Source organism: Scatophagus argus, chromosome 20 (genome assembly GCF_020382885.2).
Source record: "Scatophagus argus isolate fScaArg1 chromosome 20, fScaArg1.pri, whole genome shotgun sequence".
NCBI lineage: Eukaryota > Metazoa > Chordata > Actinopteri > Scatophagidae > Scatophagus > Scatophagus argus.
In genome coordinates this window covers 6,417,817-6,435,150 of record NC_058512.1, presented here as the reverse complement: position 1 = coordinate 6,435,150, position 17,334 = coordinate 6,417,817, and the positions used below count along the sequence as shown (strand labels likewise).

Here is a 17,334-nt window from a genome sequence, read left to right as displayed (position 1 = left end):
TGTTGATTAGTGAGTAAGCATGTTTCCCAAAATGTTAAATTATTCCTTTCAAAATGTTAGGGCTGATTTTCACTCAAATACAAAGCAGGCATGATCCCTTTTCAGTCTCATCCAAATATTTCACTGCCTTTTAAAGTATAAATGCCATAAAGTTTGGTTCCAACGCCTTAATTATCAATTGTCCTTACTTTCCGTACACCAAACAAGGTATTGACAGAGCTTGTGAATGAATGAGACACCCTTAGCAGATGAATGATTAACATCAGTCACAGTCCAGCTGCAAGAGGGAATTCAGCTTATTCACTTCTCAGCAATATTTACAAATGGTTTAATGTTAAATGTGTCCTCAGCAGCTGGACAGCAATGCTGGTAGATCATTGCTCAGGAGAGCTCTGCAAACATCCGGTTTATAGTTTAACATTGGATCGCTGACTGACAATCTTGAAGGACTTTCTCACTGGAGGGTTTGTGTGCCAAATGTCTGTAGGTATTGCATACTACAACACTCTCAATGCTTAAGGAAACTTGTCAGAAATTAAGGCATAAAAATGGCCTTACTAGATTTCCCCTGAGCTTTCAACTGAATCTTATGGTTTCATCATAGCGAACTGCAGCTGAGTTCTCCGCAGAAAGCAATTTGGTGAATCTTATATTAAGAATCTTTTAAAGCATTCAATTTATATTGACACAAAACAGAGATAAGTGGACGAAATTTGTGCTTGATAGTCTGGCAGTATTATACTGCAACATCCTGGCACATAACATCTACACATACATGTCTAACAAGACCTCTGTGTGTGCGACTGCATACCTGCAGGTGGGGCTGATGAAGGTGAAGGAGATGAGATGGTTCCAGAAAGGGTCATTCTCCGATATGGACTCCGTGCCCACCAGGGTCTTCAAGCTGGGGTTATCAGAAAGGTCACTGATCTGGCTGGTGTTGGCACCCATCTCTACTGGCCCCACTCAGCCAGACACAACACTCTTCACTGCTTTTTAACCAGGCATATGACAAATCCTGTAGCAGAGGAAATGTTTAAATTGTTGGTGTCATCACAAAGAGCAGCGCAATCGACACAAACACACCACATATGCCTTTATTTTTTCGAGGAAAAGCTCTAATTAGCTGAGTAAGATGTCTCTTACAAAAAAATTCATCCACAACAGAACAGCCAATAGGAAATGTACCTTATATTACTTATCATTTGTAGACACAAGGACCTACAATTCAGATTAAACATCATCTTTAAATTAATTTCATGATTCCATTGCAAAGATGTATTACAAGAAGCGGAGCTACCTGGTGTGCTTTTGTTCTGTTTAAAAACGTAAGGAGCCAATAAACAACACAAGAAGGCCATGTGGGACTAATAATGCAAATCTCTCCTGTCCCTATCCATTTACGTCAAAACAAATCCTTAATTTGACCAATTACATATACAAAATAGCTCACAATAAATTCACAACAGGAAGACACATAAGGAACCAGGACGTGGGATTTGTGTTCTTGAAATGACACACCTTTGACACACAAGTGTAGCCAGCTATCCAACGTTTGGCCACGTAAACTGAAGCATACTAAAAGGGGACAGTTTGTGCCCCCCTTGTGTTAAAGTTATTGCAGGGAAAGCACAACCTGAGTTAATACAAGTCACCAAAACATACTATCTTCTTGTGTAGTTAATGTCAGTGGCGAACAGACTACTGTGACCTTATCAAAGCCAGATTTTGTGGCCAGATTCCGTGTACTATCTCAAACGTATTTAGTTGCACTAGCACGTGTAATATGACTACTCCTGTTTCTGCTGCTTCAGTTAACCAACTTAGTCGACGTTAGCTAGCTTATCCAATTTCAAGTGCAGGAAATACTCTGTGCCTCGGCAATGATGACTGTCAACACCATATACTCCCAGTCTCAAACTGCCGTAAAGCCATGGCCACATGAATTACTGACTCGTAACCGTGTGCGGTTACGCGGTGGTTAATAACTCACTGACCAGAAAGAAAGAAAAAGAAGAAATTAGCGCTAAATGCTTGTTTGATATCAGCTGACCGCTCGGCTTACCTGTCATAAATGTTTCTCGCAGTTTCCGTGGCTCTCTCGGCTCCCACGACAGTTAAACGGCGGGGTCTTTTTATGCTATTCAGGGGTTTAGTCCAACTTGTTCACCAAGTCTAATTTACAAATGCAAATAACTGAAATCCTGAGGAATTTGAGACGATTAAGTTTACTCTACATACTCCTGTCCTCCATGTTTTCCACGTCGCTACCCCTTGCGTAATGACGACATATGGGTGTTAAACACGTTGGTGACGTTGCAGATAGAAATAGAGCGAATAGATCCGGGCATCATAGCCCCGTAGCCTGATCAGAATCAGAATCAGAATGCCCGATCTACACTTTACTTGTCTACCTACTTACAGGTTCTTCGGAACTTTGTGTGTACTCATTACACGTCAAAATTTCAGTTTGCTTGTGGCGCATTAAACCCGATTTATGTTTTTCTATGTTTAGTTTTGACTCTGAAGACGGTAAGCAGACCTGTCCCACACAACCTGAGAGATCTTAATGGTTCACAGTGTGGCAGACATTTTAAAGAGACCTGTAAACATTGTAATATACAATTTTAGGTGTTCAACTATATTATCTACTTCCACATCAGTCAGACAACATTAGCACTAATTCACTTGAGGACATGCACGCAGCCAGTGTTTTCTGTCCTCTAATTCCCCATCAGTTCTTAATACACCCACACCCATGTGTCATCTTAAAATGCATCATTTGTGTATCATAATGCAAGTAAAAGATATCACAAAGTTGCTAAAATCTTCCATGTCAATAAAAATGAATGATAATAAGCTATCTGACCTCAATTTAGCACAGCCATGATACTATTGTCACATTTATATTGTTTAAAACACCATAAAAAACAGATTTGATTCCTTAATGACAAGACATGAACTTTCTTTTTCTTTTGAGTTTTCTTTTATTCATTCATTAAATTGCAAGTTTGATTTAAAAAAAAACTATCCCACTGATAATGAATATTCAATACAGTAAATGCATGTATCAACTAATGATGAATGAGGAAAATATATCAATAAACAATTTCTTGAAGTTACTGTAAATGAAAACATTGAAAACAAGATACATACTGTGTGGGAGATGATAAAAACCACTTGATTCAAAGAGGACTGATAAGTTAACTGATAGCTTCTCTATATTATATTAATGAAATATTTACACTGTTTTAAAAGCATTATCATAAGCATATGGAGCTGTCAATCTGTCTTCTTGTCCGCTGCCACCGTGGATCCATTGGCTGTGGCCTCACCGTTGCTTTCAGCCTGAAACACATGAGAAACAAAGTCTTTAAAAATGCTGTTATCAACAACACCCAATCATAAGAAATGTTCATAATTCAACAACTTTAAATAATATTAAATATGACAAAAAACTATCAGTGTCAATATTTAAGTAGAACCCAGCACTACATAACTAAATATAGGAAAAGGGGTTTCATTATTAAAAACACATTAACTTACCTTGCAATTCCCATTGCTCTTGTCACTGACTTTTTGATCTCCTGTGGCAGTCTCCTGGACTGCCTTTTTGGTCCAGAATGTATTAATAATGGGTGAAATGACAGGATACAGGAAAGGCTCCAAGAACCTCTTGTAGACCCACAACAGGACAGGAATCACAATACAGGGAATGCACACCATGACTCTGGCTCAGACAGGCTGCAAAGAATAAAGATCCTGAAGCGGAGAAAGAAGACAGATTTGTCTTCATCTTAGTGACCACAAGGGTGGAAAGCTTTTCATGCACATATAGTAAGAAGGGCCATTTCTATTTAGATATCACCGAACAAGATGTGAGTGAATTATCAAGTCACTTCATTAATTTGAAAAGTTCGGTCAAACCTCTACTTATCATGAGGCAACTGAAATAACTTAATACTGATAACTGGGTGATTGGAACGAGACTTATGTCTGCTATTACCATGTCTTGTTGTTACTCACTGACAAACACTACTGCCACAGCGACATCAGACAAATCGAACGCATATTAGCTGAAGCTGACGTTAGCTTCTGGCCATAGCACGGTGGTGAACATGACAAGTATGAAGGATTGTAACCAGACAGCAGACCAAAACACATGATCATAGCTGGGGAACTTTAAATGAATAACAATTCTCACCTTTGTATACCACAAAGCACCACAACTGTCGCGTACTGTCGATGTACCGAGGATGTTTCTTCTGTGTTTTGGACTCCGACGCGAAGTCTCTAGAACGCTATCGCGCACGCGCACAGTCTACTTCCGTACCATAAGACAAAAGCGGAAGTTGTTTCATATTGGAGCGCAATCTTCAAAACACATCCTTATTTTGGTCTGAATATCAACTTTGTAGGTGATTAACATCTTATCACAGTTACATTATTAAGTTTGTTTATCGGGAATTCTGGACAGTATAATGCAAAGAACTCATACTAACGACAGTTTGCTATTTACATTGTTTCAACTCTGTTTACATGTGAGTGGCTATCATTTAAGTTAGCCTAGCTTGAACTAACAGCAACATGACATTTCGTGCTTGTATGGTACAATTTACATGAACCTTTTAGGCTGCGCGTTCGCTCCTCACTTGAAAACGAAAACTGAATACAAGTTTTAAAGAAAGTAGTATCTCTATTTTGTGCAGTTTTTTATCATCTTGTAACAAATATCCTCCAGGCGTTTTATTAACACGCTGTGTCTTTATTTCAGTATCACAATGCCTCTGTTGACGCAGACGGAAGCCGATGATGAAGAGTACGTTTTAGTGGCCAGTATGGATAATGCTCGCAATCTGTCCAACATACTGAAAGCAATCACCTTCAAAGACCATGCCATTTTCACTGCTACACCCAATGGCTTGAAGGTCACTGTGGAGGACTGCAAATGTCTGCAAGCCAATGCCTTTATTCAGGTGCGTTTGCTTTAAATGTGTGATAGTCCTTAAGCTTTTTTTGACTGAGTAAAGTGAGAGGAAGTGGTCCACTTGAATGCAACAGAGTCTTACGTATCCCCCTACATTTAGATTCTGGCAAATACAAACCTATGAATTGGTGATATATGAAAGCACAGACATGCCCCTCTTTTTATTCCAGGCTGAGATCTTTCAGGAGTTCACCATAAGGGAAGATTTGGTGGGTTTTCAGGTCAACCTCACTGTTCTGCTGGACTGCCTAAATATCTTTGGAGGAAGCGGAGTACCAGGTAAAGATAAACCTGAATAGAGAGTCAACAAAAGAAAAACACCCCGGATATAACTTTATTTAAACACAATTCCAATTGTGTTCATCTTTTCAACCATACTTAGATTATTTTCCATCTCAGATATGACTCAACATTTTCATCGTCTCCGTCATGTGATGTTGCAGGAGTATCAACAGCCTTGCGAATGTGCTACAAGGGGTACGGTTACCCTCTGACCCTGTTCCTGGAGGAGTTTGGGGTAGTGACTGTGTGCAAGATCAACACACAAGAACCAGAAGAACCAGTTGACTTTGACTTCTGCAGCAGCAATGTCACAAACAAGGTGGAAAAGTGAAATGTACCACATTTGGCAGATATACCAAAAATAGCTTCTCCAAGTTTTATCAAAAAAAAAGTCTATAATTGTTTACTACTTGTACAACTCTTGCTCTTTTCAAAGGTGATCCTGCTGTCAGAGAGCCTAAAGGAAGCCTTCTCTGAGCTGGACATGACCAGTGAGGTGCTCCAGATCACCATGTCCCCCAACCAGCCGTACTTCAGGTGTGCTGACAAAACTAAATGTACTTGACTACAGCATCAGTAATTGTTCTGTAGTATCAGTGTTTGCATTTGGACATTTGGCTAACCTTAAAGATTTGTTGTGCTCTTCAGGTTGTCTACATTTGGGAATTCTGGAAATGCCCATTATGATTATCCCAAAGACTCTGACATGGTGGAACTGTTTCAGTGCACCAAGACACAAACTGACAGGTGAGCACAAAGAGAGAAACCTTACTGTTCCCCATGGATGAGAACAGGAGACAGTGACATAATCAGCTTCAGTATGTTTTCACATGGTCTTACATTTTGGTGTCTACCTGTAGCACCACACTCAATAATGTCTTAATCTGCCTGTAATGAATTATTAAAGATCTGCATTCTGTTTTGTCCCACCCTGTTAACTGTCAGGTACAAGATGTCCCTGCTGAAGCCATCCACCAAAGCACTGGCCTTGTCCCATAAAGTTTCTGTAAGGACTGACAACAGGGGCTTGCTTTCTCTGCAGTACCTGGTCAGGAATGACGATGGACAGATCTGCTTTGTAGAATATTATTGTTGTCCTGATGAGGAGGCAGAGGAGGAGTGATTGCAGTCCATTGAATTCTCCTTTAATTAAGCACTTTAACTTCAGCGGTGGCCAGTCACTTTGAAGGCAAAGATGAAGAGGAGTGGGGTACATGCAGGAAGAAATGCTGGACTAACGAATTTGTGGAAAGATAATGTCCGCTACCAGGCCATGTTATGTGCCTGTGTGTAGTTAGACCACAGTTCATCATTTCACAGCCAGACACAGATAATGATTGTCTGTACACTTTCTGTGTATTATTTGTTAATATGGCATTTATTGACATCCAGACATTGTGTGTAACTTCATGAGTCTACAGTTTTTAGTCCAGTTGCAGCTAAGTTCTGTTGTGTTCAGTATTTAGTCTTGTGTTTATGGAGCTTCTTTGACTCATGCACTGAGCCAGCTGACCGCCCATTCAAGACGTGGCGCTGTGATATACTGTAGTTCTCAAGGTGTCAGCTGTAATGATTAGACAGTGTGTCTAATCTCCACACAGTAGATGCACTACTTCTCTGCAGCTCTGCACGTACACTGACAATAATTTGTTCAGAGTATGGATCACATGATACCGACTGTTTGTTTGTTTGAATCATTTATTTTCATGACATAGAAAACAGTTGTAGTCACTCCAAAGCAATAAACAAGTTTTTAAGTTTTACACTTATGGAATATTTAGTTTTATCAAAAAGAAGGGGCAAATGTTGTTTGCTTTATTGTAAAAGCTACAATCAGCACAGCCCTCCTGAAGGAGGGAGAAAAATATATATTGTGTGAATCTACAAAATATGGTGACATACATCAAACACAACATGTGCATATTTCATATTTTCTCTAGTACTGTCAAATATGATACTTAAACGACAAGATGTTGCACACTGAGTCTTTTCATAACCGAACAAAGATATTGGACTTCTGACCTGACTGCACTGTTGTATAGCACATTTTTCTCAAATGTTGAGTCATGGCAGCAGTAAGCCGTTCACTCAACGTGATCCAGTTCATCGAGTTACCTGCGTGCCATCCTTTGCCTTTTGAAAGCTTTATGTTTGTTCTTCTTCACCATTTTTGGCTCTGGTGCTTCTGTCTGGATGTGAACGGGCTTCTCATCAGCTGGTGTGAGGAAGACGTCAGCTGTAACGTCTTTGTCCAGATCTGACTTTGCTTCAGTCCTCTTCATTTTCTGCATTTCCTTCAACATCTGCTTCTCGCGCACTCTGGCTGCTGCTGCCAATCTGAGTTCTCGCCGGTGCTGTGGCCGTGCGAAGAGAAAAGTGATAATCAGGAAATGTATGATGTAGCATCGTCATGATTCAGGCACATTAAATGTGATTGAAGAACAAATGATAACAGTGTAAACTAGGGTGCACTGGATTTTTACCATGTTAGGAGACTGGAAGCCTGGGTTTTCATAGAGTGTAGGCCCCCCAAAACTCCCCTGGAAGATCTTGATGAGGTTGAGAACAAAGCGAGGGCCGATCTCCACTAGAGAGGCATCCTCCTCAATGATCTGAATGCGACACGTAGTAATTGTCACAAACAGGAAAAAGTTTTAATTTCTAAACACTGAACCCACAACAAAAGATACATTTTCCTTTACGCCGTATTTACTAAAAAATGTTGGACAAGACAATTTTGACGTGAACAGTGAAACATTACCTGGTAATTTCTAAACCATATCCTGTTGTCTGCAATGGTGAATGTGAAGACATGGTCCACAAAAGGCTGACTCTTGGGGTGGTAGCGTGGAGTGGAAAAGGTCTGCAAGAAGAAACCATAATGAGTACTTTTTATAATGTCATGCTCTGGCTACAACAACAACAACAACATATACATATACTTCCTTCATGTATACACACCTGGATGAAGAGCTCCTTGAGTAAAGCATAGTGGGGCTCCTTGTCAAATGTCTGCAGGAGAAAACAAAAGAGGAGACAAAAGAAGTTAAGCTTTTGTTCATGTTTGACATGTTTTTACCTTCACTGATCAACATGCTGCTCACATTAATGTGCATTCTAGGAAAATAGTTGGTCAAAACAGCTGGAGAAAATAAAATCACTAATGACTCCAATGACGAAATACCATGACTACAACTGTTGATTATTCGATTATTCGTTTTGTAGATCTACTAATTAATCCAAATCCAAAGAAATAATAATTGAATAAATAAAAACCAAATCATTGAAATTATCTGGTCTCCTGTGTTAATGGAAGTATAGGTCTTTGTGGCACGCAGCCGCCCATCACTGACACATTCCCCTAATTAATGTATCAACAATTACTGACAAAAAACATTTCTGATCAGTGCTACTCACAGGATCGAACGAGAGCAGCGGTCTGGATCCTTTGAGGCAGTTTCCTGTCATCTTGAGTTCAGCCAGTGTATGAACTGTGGAGGAGACAATATCATAAACCGGTTTTATCTCGCATGACGTACGGTACATTGTCCAGTGCACTTCAGGACTCGAACAGAAGAAACTCACTGTTCTGAACCAGAAACTTTGCAGAAGGTCCATGAGGGCTGTTTGAAATCCTGCAAGACCAGATTGGTGAATTTACATTAGATTTGTTCTACAAAAATAAAAATACAATATCAGCTTTAATGTTTAGAGAATATGACAAATACCAAATGCTCACCACATATAGAGGTCCTGCTTCTTCTTGGCCTCAAAAAAGAGGCATTTGTTGCAGTTTTTGATTTCACAAACCTGGAGAAAAAACGCAGATCTTTTAACATCAGCCATATGATTACATATGAAAGGTGTTAAAATCTTAAGTCACAAACTCACCTCATTAATAACAAACAACTTGTCCTTTCTGTCCATTTTTGTATCTAACAAGCAAAATAAAAACTTGTTATTATAACATCAAAATTGACAAAAACCTGCCTGTTCTGCATATGCAACAAGTGTCAGCATCGCATGTAGGTGGGTGAAGTTAAACTGTGTACGAATGACACTAACCTGCTTTTGAATGAGGCATCATGGTCCTCAGGTCTTGCATCAAGTGTCTTGTTCTGAAATTAATTCCTCTTGACGAGAAAATGAGAACCCTTTCCTTGTTGGTCCATTTACCCTGTTCAAGAGAATTTAATCAAAAACAAACGAAACAAAAAAAACACACACCTTATAATGTGGAGTTTCGAGTAACAGCCAGGACATCCTGAGAAAATTAGCAGTGACCTGCCTTCTGAGAGTTGTTGATCCCTAAGTGGTCATGTTGTGATTTAACCATTTTCCTTCGCCACATATTAAATTACACCATTCACTGAGTTTGTCAAAGCTACACGGTGTTAACGTTAGCCGTGTTCGTATGACATCAATTTAAAAACCGTAAACCCCAGGTGTATTGGTTAAGTTAGCTAACTAGCTACCAATTTCAGGGACTAACAAGAAGTTCGAGCACCTACCGACGAAACAGGTGCAGGAATTGTGACCTCGTTTTTCTTCTCTTGTTCTGCTTCATCGGGTCCTTCGCCGTCAGCCGCAATAAATTTGACTTTCTTTGCCTTTTTATCAACATGAGTCTGTCCTCCACGTTTTCTCTTGAACGCCGACATGTTCGTAGACTGACACAAATCTCGCGTAGCTTCAAGCGCAGGCAACTCCAACGACTCACGTGCGAACTTAGCAGAGAGAGAGACCCCGAGTGGCGCGGAGGTGGTACTGCAGTCACTGCTTCTTTTCGATGAACCAGCAGGCGGCATTACTGCCATGTAATACCACTGTGTAGCACATCTTCTATTTCCTCCCTTATATTTTAATATTAAGTATATTATAAATATATGAATATATATATGTATCGGTTAATTTATGTTTCTTAAATCCAGTGATGATGCCACTCTTAATTATTTTAGTCTAAATAACTCGAATGTCTATTTACCCACCATGTATGTGAAAGATTATTAAGAGGTTATTTTCATGAGAATGTGTCTTGTGGAAATGCAAAGGACGATGCAAGTCTCCCTGTCACCACTACACTGTATCATGGAATTATATCTAGTACTAATGTTGGGTCTGGGACATCTGTAATCATAGCTTAATTTTACATTACGGCACAAACAAAGAGGTGTGGTGGACAATGCGCTTTGTAAATTACTAATGCTCTAATAAGTTATTATCATTGTTGGGGAATTTTGTTAAATAAGAGAGGACAACACAGAGAAAGTCAATTCATATCTCTATGTGTGGTATTTTTCGAACTGCGGAGGGCAGCAAAATGCGATTGCAGTTTCAAATCTGCCCAATTTATAAAGGAAAGAAGAGCTGTTCTCGCGAGAGTTAGCGACACCGTACAAGCTTTATGATCCCAGCCGCACGGTTGTAGTAGTAACCTAACTTAGTGTATAAAATCTGTTTGTTAGTGTTAAAAATTACATATTTTAGTATGGAACGTCAAGGCCAAAACAATACGTTGCTATTGTTATCACCTTAGAAGTGTTGTTTGTTTTTTAGATAAAATAAAGATGTTGCTGTCTTAGGTCGCTGGTAGGCTACAGTTAACTACATGCTGAAGTTAGCATCGTCAGGGAAACGTGAACAACATTTTACTGCGTATTTATCGTAGAGTTTAGTTTTTCTTTACAGTTAGGCAAGCATGAAGTGTCACTATGAAATCTTGGGTGTGAAACGAGACGCAGGAGATGAAGATTTGAAGAAAGCTTATCGTAAATTAGCACTGAAATGGCATCCCGGTAAGTTGTGGTGGAAAGCTTATGGACTTACCAGTTGGGATGGAAGTGTCCCTGATTCAGAAGTATAAATGTCAAATTGGAAGAATACTTAAAATTTCTGAAATCACATACTTTATAGTGTAGAATGATGTCAGTATTGGTAAAGTGAATAGCATTCTTTGCTAAGGATGGTGTGGCCTGTAACACTGCTTTATTTTGTATGACATTATTTGTTTTACATTAGAAACTTGGGCCGTGAAGTAAACAGCTCCACCTGTCAGAGATTTGTTCCATTAATGAAGTAACACTACAATATTTATTCCTCAAATGTAGCACAGGTGATCTGCATTTGTGATTTGCATTTGTGCATTGTGATGCTGCTAACCAGAACATTTCATATTTGTCAGCAAAGCGTTCAGTGATGTTTTTCACTCTGACGACAGCTTTGATTTCCTCTGAAATTTCCAGATAAAAACTTGGACAATGCTGAGGAGGCCGCAGAGCAGTTCAAGCTGATTCAGGCAGCTTATGATGTCCTGAGTGATCCACAGGAGAGGGCTTGGTATGTGCAAATTCATTTGTACATGCAAACAGTTCCTCCATTTTCACAATATCTCCTTTACTGTTTTTTAGACAAATCGCATGTGTTAATTATGCCTTGATGCCTCCGTCTCCTCGTGGGTGACAGGTATGACAATCACAGGGAGGCTCTGCTGAAAGGAGGACTGAGTGGAGATTATGAAGATGACAGCATTGACCTGCTGCAGTACTTCACGGTCACCTGCTACTCTGGCTACAGAGATGATGATAAGGTACGGACAAGGGAAATGGCAATAGAAACAGGGCCTCAGTCTGACAAAGAATAAGAAGAATTCATATATCGTTTGGAGTCTTATTTTGTTGAGGATAAATCACGTATGTTGCCAAATGTCATTTGGTCAATGTAACTCAATCTCTTCTCTACTTTGACTTTGTCATGCCTGAAAGAGAGGAGGAAAAAACTATTATGCTTTAGTGAAGCACGTCATTGTATGAAATAGTTGCTTAAACAGTAGACTGTTTATCCACAGTAAACATAGAGATAAGGTATGACTGACCTATGAATAATCTGAAAATGGAATTTATTATTATTATTATTATTAAACTCCAAGCAGATACCATGTGACTTGATTGTATGTGTTCTGATTTGAAAAATGTCAACATGACACAGGAGTTGTGGCACTGCACAGCTAATAGGGCAGACTGACTGTCCTTGTTAGATGAGTAGACAAACAAAACATAATAAGATAAAAGATAAAGGGCAGCGACAGTATTTATATCAGCTGCAGGAATGTGGGTGAGTTGGAAATGATCATAACCCACTTATAAAAATACCGAGTGTCCTTTTTCAGTGTGTAAGAACACACAATCTACCAAACAGTAGCTAACTTCATGCAATTAAGGTCAAATGCTTTGGTCTAAATTGTAAAAAGTCCAGTTAAGGTCCACCACTTCACCAGCAGCACTAACGGTTCAGGATGATGGTGGCAACTTCATCGCTGGGGATTTTGGGGACAGAAATTCTTTGAGCATCTTAAAATATTTATACTCTCATTGATTATTCGCTCTTGTTTTCAATCCTCTCTCTCTCCCAAGGGGTTTTACACAGTCTATAGGAATCTCTTTGAATCCATTGCTAAGGAGGAGATGGAACACAGCAGGGTGGAAGATGAGGAAGAGGAGGATGAGTTTCCTCCCTTTGGAGACTCTGAGAGTGACTATGATACCGTAAGATCGCCCACACTTAATGCATTTGTCCTGGAGGTTGGTCTTCTGTTAGATGATGGGAGATTTGTTCTTACAGTTTAATTACATGAATGAAATAGTAAGCAAGTCTTCTTTCTGTGCAACCTTCTCTGAGTCAAAACAAGAACAAAAGAGTAACAAAACTAAAATATTAATAGTGAACCAATAAAGGTTTTCAGTAGGTTAGTGTGCTTCATCAGTCTCTGTTTCCATATTACAGGTGGTGCATGTATTTTATGGCTACTGGCAGAGCTTCTGCACTCGTAAAAACTTTGCCTGGAAGGAGGAGTATGATACAAGACAGGCCTCCAACCGCTGGGAGAAAAGGGCCATGGAGAAAGAGAACAAGAAGACCAGAGAGAAGGCTCGAAAGGAGCGCAACGAGCTCGTGCGACAGCTCGTGGCTTTTGTTCGCAAGCGTGACCGCCGCGTGCAGGCCCACAGAAAGCTGGTGGAGGAGCAGAACGCTGAGAAGATCAAGAAGGTGGAGGAGCTGAGGCGGAAGCAGAAGCTCAGCCAGGCCAAGTAAGTAGCTGATGGATAGTTGTGTACATGTGGCAATTATCTTTTCTCCTTTTTTCCCCTTATATTCATAATAATGCACGTTATGTCCATCCAAGGCTGGCAGAGGAGTACAAGGAGCAGAGCTGGGCGGCCATGTCTGAGCTTGAGAAGGAGCTGCAGCAGATAGAAGCTCAGTACGGAGAGGAGTTTGGAGATGTTTCTGTGAGTGAGGAAGAAGAGAACAGCGAGGAGGGAGGAGGTCAGTGAGACGTGGTTTAAGATGTTAGCTTCATCTCAGGGTGGAGTACTGACGCTAACAAAACACACAATACACAAAGTAAAAAAACAAATTGACTGATGATACAAAAGATGACTGCGTGATGATATCGTGACAGCCACACTCCTGAGTAACACGCGTGCGCACACACACACACACACACACACACACACACTCTCATCACAGCCAACTTCAGTGCAAACCTTCATCTCGCTGCAGCACCAGCTCTCTGACAAATTTTAATTGACAGGTGTTGTTTAAGTAAAAGTTGTGAGTCAGTGAAGTATAAAGTACTTGTCTTGTTTACAATGTGTGTAATTTTTTTTTGAACACATAAATAATCATTCACAGATGCGGAGCAGCCTGATGGAGACGAGCTGACAATTGACTATTATGATGATCTGTACTGCCCAGCCTGCGACAAATCCTTCAAATCGGATAAAGCGTGAGTAACCTCCACCCGCCTGCTGCATGCTCATTCACCTCACTGAACCGAGAATGATTGTAGCGACGTTTTATTGGCATAGTGTTCAAACACAGCAATGCAACAGTGACGGCCGTGAATACACTTTCTGCACCGTCACGCAGAGCTGCTTTTTATCCAAAGCGTGACCATAGAGAATAATAAAACAGTGTTGTGACTGAATCTGTGACCTGATGGGTTTTTGTGCTTTACAATGCATAGTGAATAGTTACTATGGAATGACAAGGTCGTTTGTTTGTTTTACTTTTATTGAATTGCTTCTAGCTCCTCACTTTTCTCTGAGCTGTTGAAGCTTTTGTTTGTGCCCTTTTGTGTATCCTCAGTCCTTACTCGGTGACCCAGCGTGCTCCAGACAAATGGTACAGTTTGAAGTGATTCGTTGCTGCGCGTTCAATTGCCCATAGTCGTTCCCAATCATTATGTTAGCGTCGCTGACAATAAGGCAGATCTGTACTGTGCTTTTACACACTACATACATGGTTACATTTTTTTTAATGTCTTTTACATCTCTGTTCATTGTTCTTTACTGTCCTTTCAACAGTATGAAAAACCATGAAAAATCCAAAAAGCACCGGGAGATGGTGGCGCTGCTGCGGCAACAGCTGGAGGAGGAAGAGGATTCACTTGGTCTGAACCCGGACGGAACGGATGGAAGAGAGGAGGAAACTGAGCAGCAGCAGCAGCAGGAGGAGGAGGAGGAGGGTGATGAGGAAGATGATGAAGAGGAAGACAAACCGAGGCAAAAGTGTGTAACTGGATGTGATAACAGTGATGTGATAAGTCCTTCTTACATTTTCACCTGGTTGTCAGAGTGATTAGAACTTAGTGGTACATCAGAATTATAATGTTTTTTTTTTCTTTCTTTCCACATACACAGGCTGTCCAAAAAGCAGAAGAGGAAAAAGAAACAGCAGAAAGTACGTGTGAGTAATCTATATTCTGTTTTAGATGGCTGTGCCTTGATTAGTGTAACATTCTCAAAAGCCTTTCCTGTTCTGTATTCATCCTGTCCTCCCAGCAGGCTGCTCTGGAGGAGGAGGAGGAGAAGGAGGAGAAGAAGCAGCAGGAGGAAAAGAAGGAGAAACCAACGCTGACAACCTTGGAGGACGATACCCCTGAAAAGCCAGCAAACCCTCCAGATGCAGAGAGGCAGGATGATCTTCCTCCCACAGAAGTCAAGAGGTCAGCTCAGTCCGTGTTTTTTTTTTTTTACCGTCTCCAGTCAATGGAATCTTCTGTCTTTGCTGGCTAAATGATGCTGCAAAGTCCCATGTTGATTTAAAAATTAAACTGCTGGCTATTTTATGCTGTGGAGCACTAAATATTTCACTCAGTTAATGACTGATTATATTCCAACCTAGTCAGAAGAGCCCAAAAAAAGTTGTATAGATATAGATATGTATAGATATAGATATAGTGTTGATTTGTTATCTTGGCCACTTGGGAGCAGTAGAGGAAGCTGAAAAACAACACATGCCACCTGCTCATCTTGGACAGTTGTTTTGGTGAACTGGTTAGCAGTCAGTTGCCTTTCTTCCCCCCACATCCAGCAGACACTGAGTAACATTAACATTCAGTGGGAGTGTTGGGTTTTTGGCAGACCGGCAGTTCACTCTTCTCTGAGCTCTGAAGAAAACCTCTGAGGGAAAAATACACACCTTTATAGCTTGCTAGATGCTCCACTGAATTCACAAGTTAATCTGACTTTGTTTGCTGTTTGGTGCTGGGCATGTGATGGACAGTTGTGACATTATAGCTTTTCACAAGCTTTTTCGCTTGCTGGAAACAAGCACAATGAGAGAATAGTTTGTGGGTAGTCGAAGTTAACGAGCTGAAATATGCCATGGAGAAGAGACGAACTTCAGAGTCAGGTTATACTTCTCTGTGGATTCGTCAGTACAAGCAGCACCTTTCACATTACTTTCATTCATTCATGTTTGATCTATTGTTAATTTTGAATATAGCAGCTCTGAATATTTGAATTGCGTGACTCAGTCGGTATTGAGACTGATGTTAGAGTCAGAACATTTCATCTTCTCTGTTTTAAAGTCTCAAAATTTATTTTGCCCACACTATGTTATAAAAAATTTAAAAATAGAGGGAACCTTTTTGAACAAACGTGATCCTCATTTCATTTAAGAGCTCAAAATCCTTTTGTGAGCAGTAGTGAAGGACTACCAGGAGTCGAGTCTTTGTGAAAAGTTAGTGGGTTTGAATATGTAATGGCTCTTGTCTTGTAGTTTAGAATCTGATTTTTATTCATCTGTCATCTAAACGTTGCCTCAGCAGTTCTGGGAAGCCAAAGGGAAAGAAAGGAGGAGGAAAAGACAAACAGAAGAATGTCAAGTCGAACACAGGAGGAGATCACATTCCTGAGGTTTGTCCAGTTAAAGAGAATTTTATCTTACATGTTTGTACCATTATCTATTGATATATTTTTTTTAGAAGTCTCTTGTATCTGTATATGCTTTCACACTTCACTTTTACAGCATCCGTCCCTTTGAGTTGAACCATTTGATGCTATTTTACTGTAAGAAAACGATTCATGCTGGTATAATTAAATTACTTATCCTCATTCTCCTTACCAGAAGGAAGTAATCCTCCGCTGCGTGACTTGTAACAACGAGTTCCCCACAAGAAACAAGTTGTTTGACCATCTGAAGGCCAGCGGCCACGCCTCCGCTCTCCCAAACTCTGCTTACGGCTCCGTGAGCAAGAGCAAAAAAGACAAGAGGAAGAACAGATAACGCGTCTTCATCCGGGCTGATGAACGCCTGAGGAGTTGGACTCGACACCCTGAGAAGTCTCTTAGGACGAAGATGGAAAAGGCCTTTGGAAAGTTGGCTTAAATGGACAGGATTGACTGACTGATGGCGTGTAGTCTTTTTTTGAATTTCACAATCACATTTGCTGATTGATATAAATCAGTTAAGATGAATGAGAGGCTCCTCTTCTCATTCTTCCACACTTAAATGTTTGCTTTACCTTTGCCAGTAACTTATGAAATTCTCAGCACTGATGAACCAGTGCGGGAAAAAAATAAACCCCACAGGATGTGCATTATTCATGTTTATCCCTGCTCTCAGATCCTTTAAGGTGTTGGGAGACACCTGTCCAATAACCTGTTGGTTTGTCTTGGTAAGTTCCATAGTGGTATTTGGTTTTTATGCAACAACTCAACAAGTAAGCTCAAGTAACCCTATTAAACAATAAACTGCTGTATGTTAGTCATGTACAAAAT

At 40.2% G+C, this 17,334-nt stretch overlaps 5 protein-coding genes across 13 annotated transcripts in view; 2 read left to right on the top strand and 3 right to left on the bottom strand.

Moving 5' to 3' along the window:
• Positions 1-2,296, bottom strand: part of dym (dymeclin) — a 44,278-nt gene extending 41,982 nt beyond the window's left edge. Inside the window, exons 1-2 of the mRNA XM_046374421.1 lie at positions 2,066-2,296; positions 812-1,018 (exon numbers count right to left, since the gene is read on the bottom strand). Coding sequence (XP_046230377.1) covers positions 812-951 — 140 coding nt within the window. The 5' untranslated portion in view covers positions 952-1,018; positions 2,066-2,296. The remainder of the gene's footprint in view (positions 1-811; positions 1,019-2,065) is intronic.
• A 670-nt stretch (positions 2,297-2,966) lies between these two features.
• On the bottom strand, positions 2,967-4,358 carry LOC124051257 (UPF0729 protein C18orf32 homolog). 2 transcript variants are annotated; one of them, XM_046374428.1, is made up of 3 exons: positions 4,205-4,343; positions 3,547-3,744; positions 2,967-3,348 (listed from the first exon to the last, which is right to left on the bottom strand). In XM_046374428.1, the coding sequence occupies exons 2-3, from the start codon at positions 3,724-3,726 to the stop codon at positions 3,283-3,285; spliced, it is 246 nt and encodes an 81-aa protein (XP_046230384.1). In that variant the 5' UTR covers positions 3,727-3,744; positions 4,205-4,343; the 3' UTR covers positions 2,967-3,282. The 2 variants fall into 2 exon arrangements, with proteins under 2 accessions (XP_046230384.1, XP_046230383.1); XM_046374427.1 differs by having other exon boundaries at positions 2,970-3,348; positions 3,547-3,762; positions 4,205-4,358.
• Positions 4,289-7,032, top strand: rad1 (RAD1 homolog (S. pombe)). Of its 3 annotated transcripts, none has more exons than XM_046374424.1 (7): positions 4,289-4,414; positions 4,775-4,976; positions 5,158-5,266; positions 5,431-5,588; positions 5,706-5,806; positions 5,918-6,016; positions 6,215-7,032. In XM_046374424.1, exons 2-7 carry the CDS (start codon positions 4,782-4,784, stop codon positions 6,390-6,392), a joined length of 840 nt encoding a protein of 279 aa, XP_046230380.1. In that variant the 5' UTR covers positions 4,289-4,414; positions 4,775-4,781; the 3' UTR covers positions 6,393-7,032. The 3 variants fall into 3 exon arrangements, with proteins under 3 accessions (XP_046230380.1, XP_046230379.1, XP_046230381.1); XM_046374423.1 differs by having other exon boundaries at positions 4,303-4,418; XM_046374425.1 differs by having other exon boundaries at positions 4,400-4,541.
• bxdc2 (brix domain containing 2) lies at positions 6,948-9,974 on the bottom strand. Its single transcript, XM_046374422.1, has 10 exons — positions 9,781-9,974; positions 9,335-9,446; positions 9,161-9,204; positions 9,009-9,079; positions 8,855-8,904; positions 8,687-8,760; positions 8,231-8,281; positions 8,031-8,132; positions 7,753-7,881; positions 6,948-7,623 (listed from the first exon to the last, which is right to left on the bottom strand). The coding sequence occupies exons 1-10, from the start codon at positions 9,928-9,930 to the stop codon at positions 7,381-7,383; spliced, it is 1,026 nt and encodes a 341-aa protein (XP_046230378.1). The 5' UTR covers positions 9,931-9,974; the 3' UTR covers positions 6,948-7,380.
• Positions 9,975-10,631: 657 nt separating this feature from the next.
• Positions 10,632-17,333, top strand: dnajc21 (DnaJ heat shock protein family (Hsp40) member C21). Of its 6 annotated transcripts, none has more exons than XM_046374242.1 (12): positions 10,632-11,064; positions 11,512-11,605; positions 11,732-11,855; positions 12,679-12,810; positions 13,049-13,353; positions 13,449-13,591; positions 13,961-14,054; positions 14,635-14,838; positions 14,971-15,010; positions 15,112-15,275; positions 16,380-16,470; positions 16,682-17,333. In XM_046374242.1, exons 1-12 carry the CDS (start codon positions 10,968-10,970, stop codon positions 16,838-16,840), a joined length of 1,647 nt encoding a protein of 548 aa, XP_046230198.1. In that variant the 5' UTR covers positions 10,632-10,967; the 3' UTR covers positions 16,841-17,333. The 6 variants fall into 6 exon arrangements, with proteins under 6 accessions (XP_046230198.1, XP_046230196.1, XP_046230199.1 ...); XM_046374240.1 differs by having other exon boundaries at positions 14,971-15,016; positions 15,115-15,275; XM_046374243.1 differs by having other exon boundaries at positions 14,971-15,016; positions 16,383-16,470; positions 16,685-17,333.
• The last annotated feature ends 1 nt before the right edge of the window (position 17,334 follows it).

Bases quoted from the DNA above. Each gene is read 5' to 3' on its own strand.
- dnajc21 (XM_046374238.1), top strand. From the start codon at position 10,968: ATGAAGTGTCACTATGAAATCTTGGGTGTGAAACGAGACGCAGGAGAT. The intron at 11,065-11,511 runs GTAAGTTGTGGT...TGAAATTTCCAG, and splicing joins AGCACTGAAATGGCATCCCG to ATAAAAACTTGGACAATGCT. The intron at 12,811-13,048 runs GTAAGATCGCCC...TCCATATTACAG, and splicing joins CTGAGAGTGACTATGATACC to GTGGTGCATGTATTTTATGG.
- rad1 (XM_046374424.1), top strand. From the start codon at position 4,782: ATGCCTCTGTTGACGCAGACGGAAGCCGATGATGAAGAGTACGTTTTA. The intron at 5,267-5,430 runs GTAAAGATAAAC...GTGATGTTGCAG, and splicing joins TGGAGGAAGCGGAGTACCAG to GAGTATCAACAGCCTTGCGA. The intron at 5,589-5,705 runs GTGGAAAAGTGA...CTCTTTTCAAAG, and splicing joins GCAGCAATGTCACAAACAAG to GTGATCCTGCTGTCAGAGAG.
- bxdc2 (XM_046374422.1), bottom strand. From the start codon at position 9,930: ATGTCGGCGTTCAAGAGAAAACGTGGAGGACAGACTCATGTTGATAAA. The intron at 9,080-9,160 runs GTGAGTTTGTGA...TTTTTTCTCCAG, and splicing joins AGTTGTTTGTTATTAATGAG to GTTTGTGAAATCAAAAACTG. The intron at 8,133-8,230 runs GTGTGTATACAT...TTCTTCTTGCAG, and splicing joins TCAAGGAGCTCTTCATCCAG to ACCTTTTCCACTCCACGCTA.
- LOC124051257 (XM_046374427.1), bottom strand. From the start codon at position 3,726: ATGGTGTGCATTCCCTGTATTGTGATTCCTGTCCTGTTGTGGGTCTAC. The intron at 3,349-3,546 runs GTAAGTTAATGT...CATGTGTTTCAG, and splicing joins AGAGCAATGGGAATTGCAAG to GCTGAAAGCAACGGTGAGGC.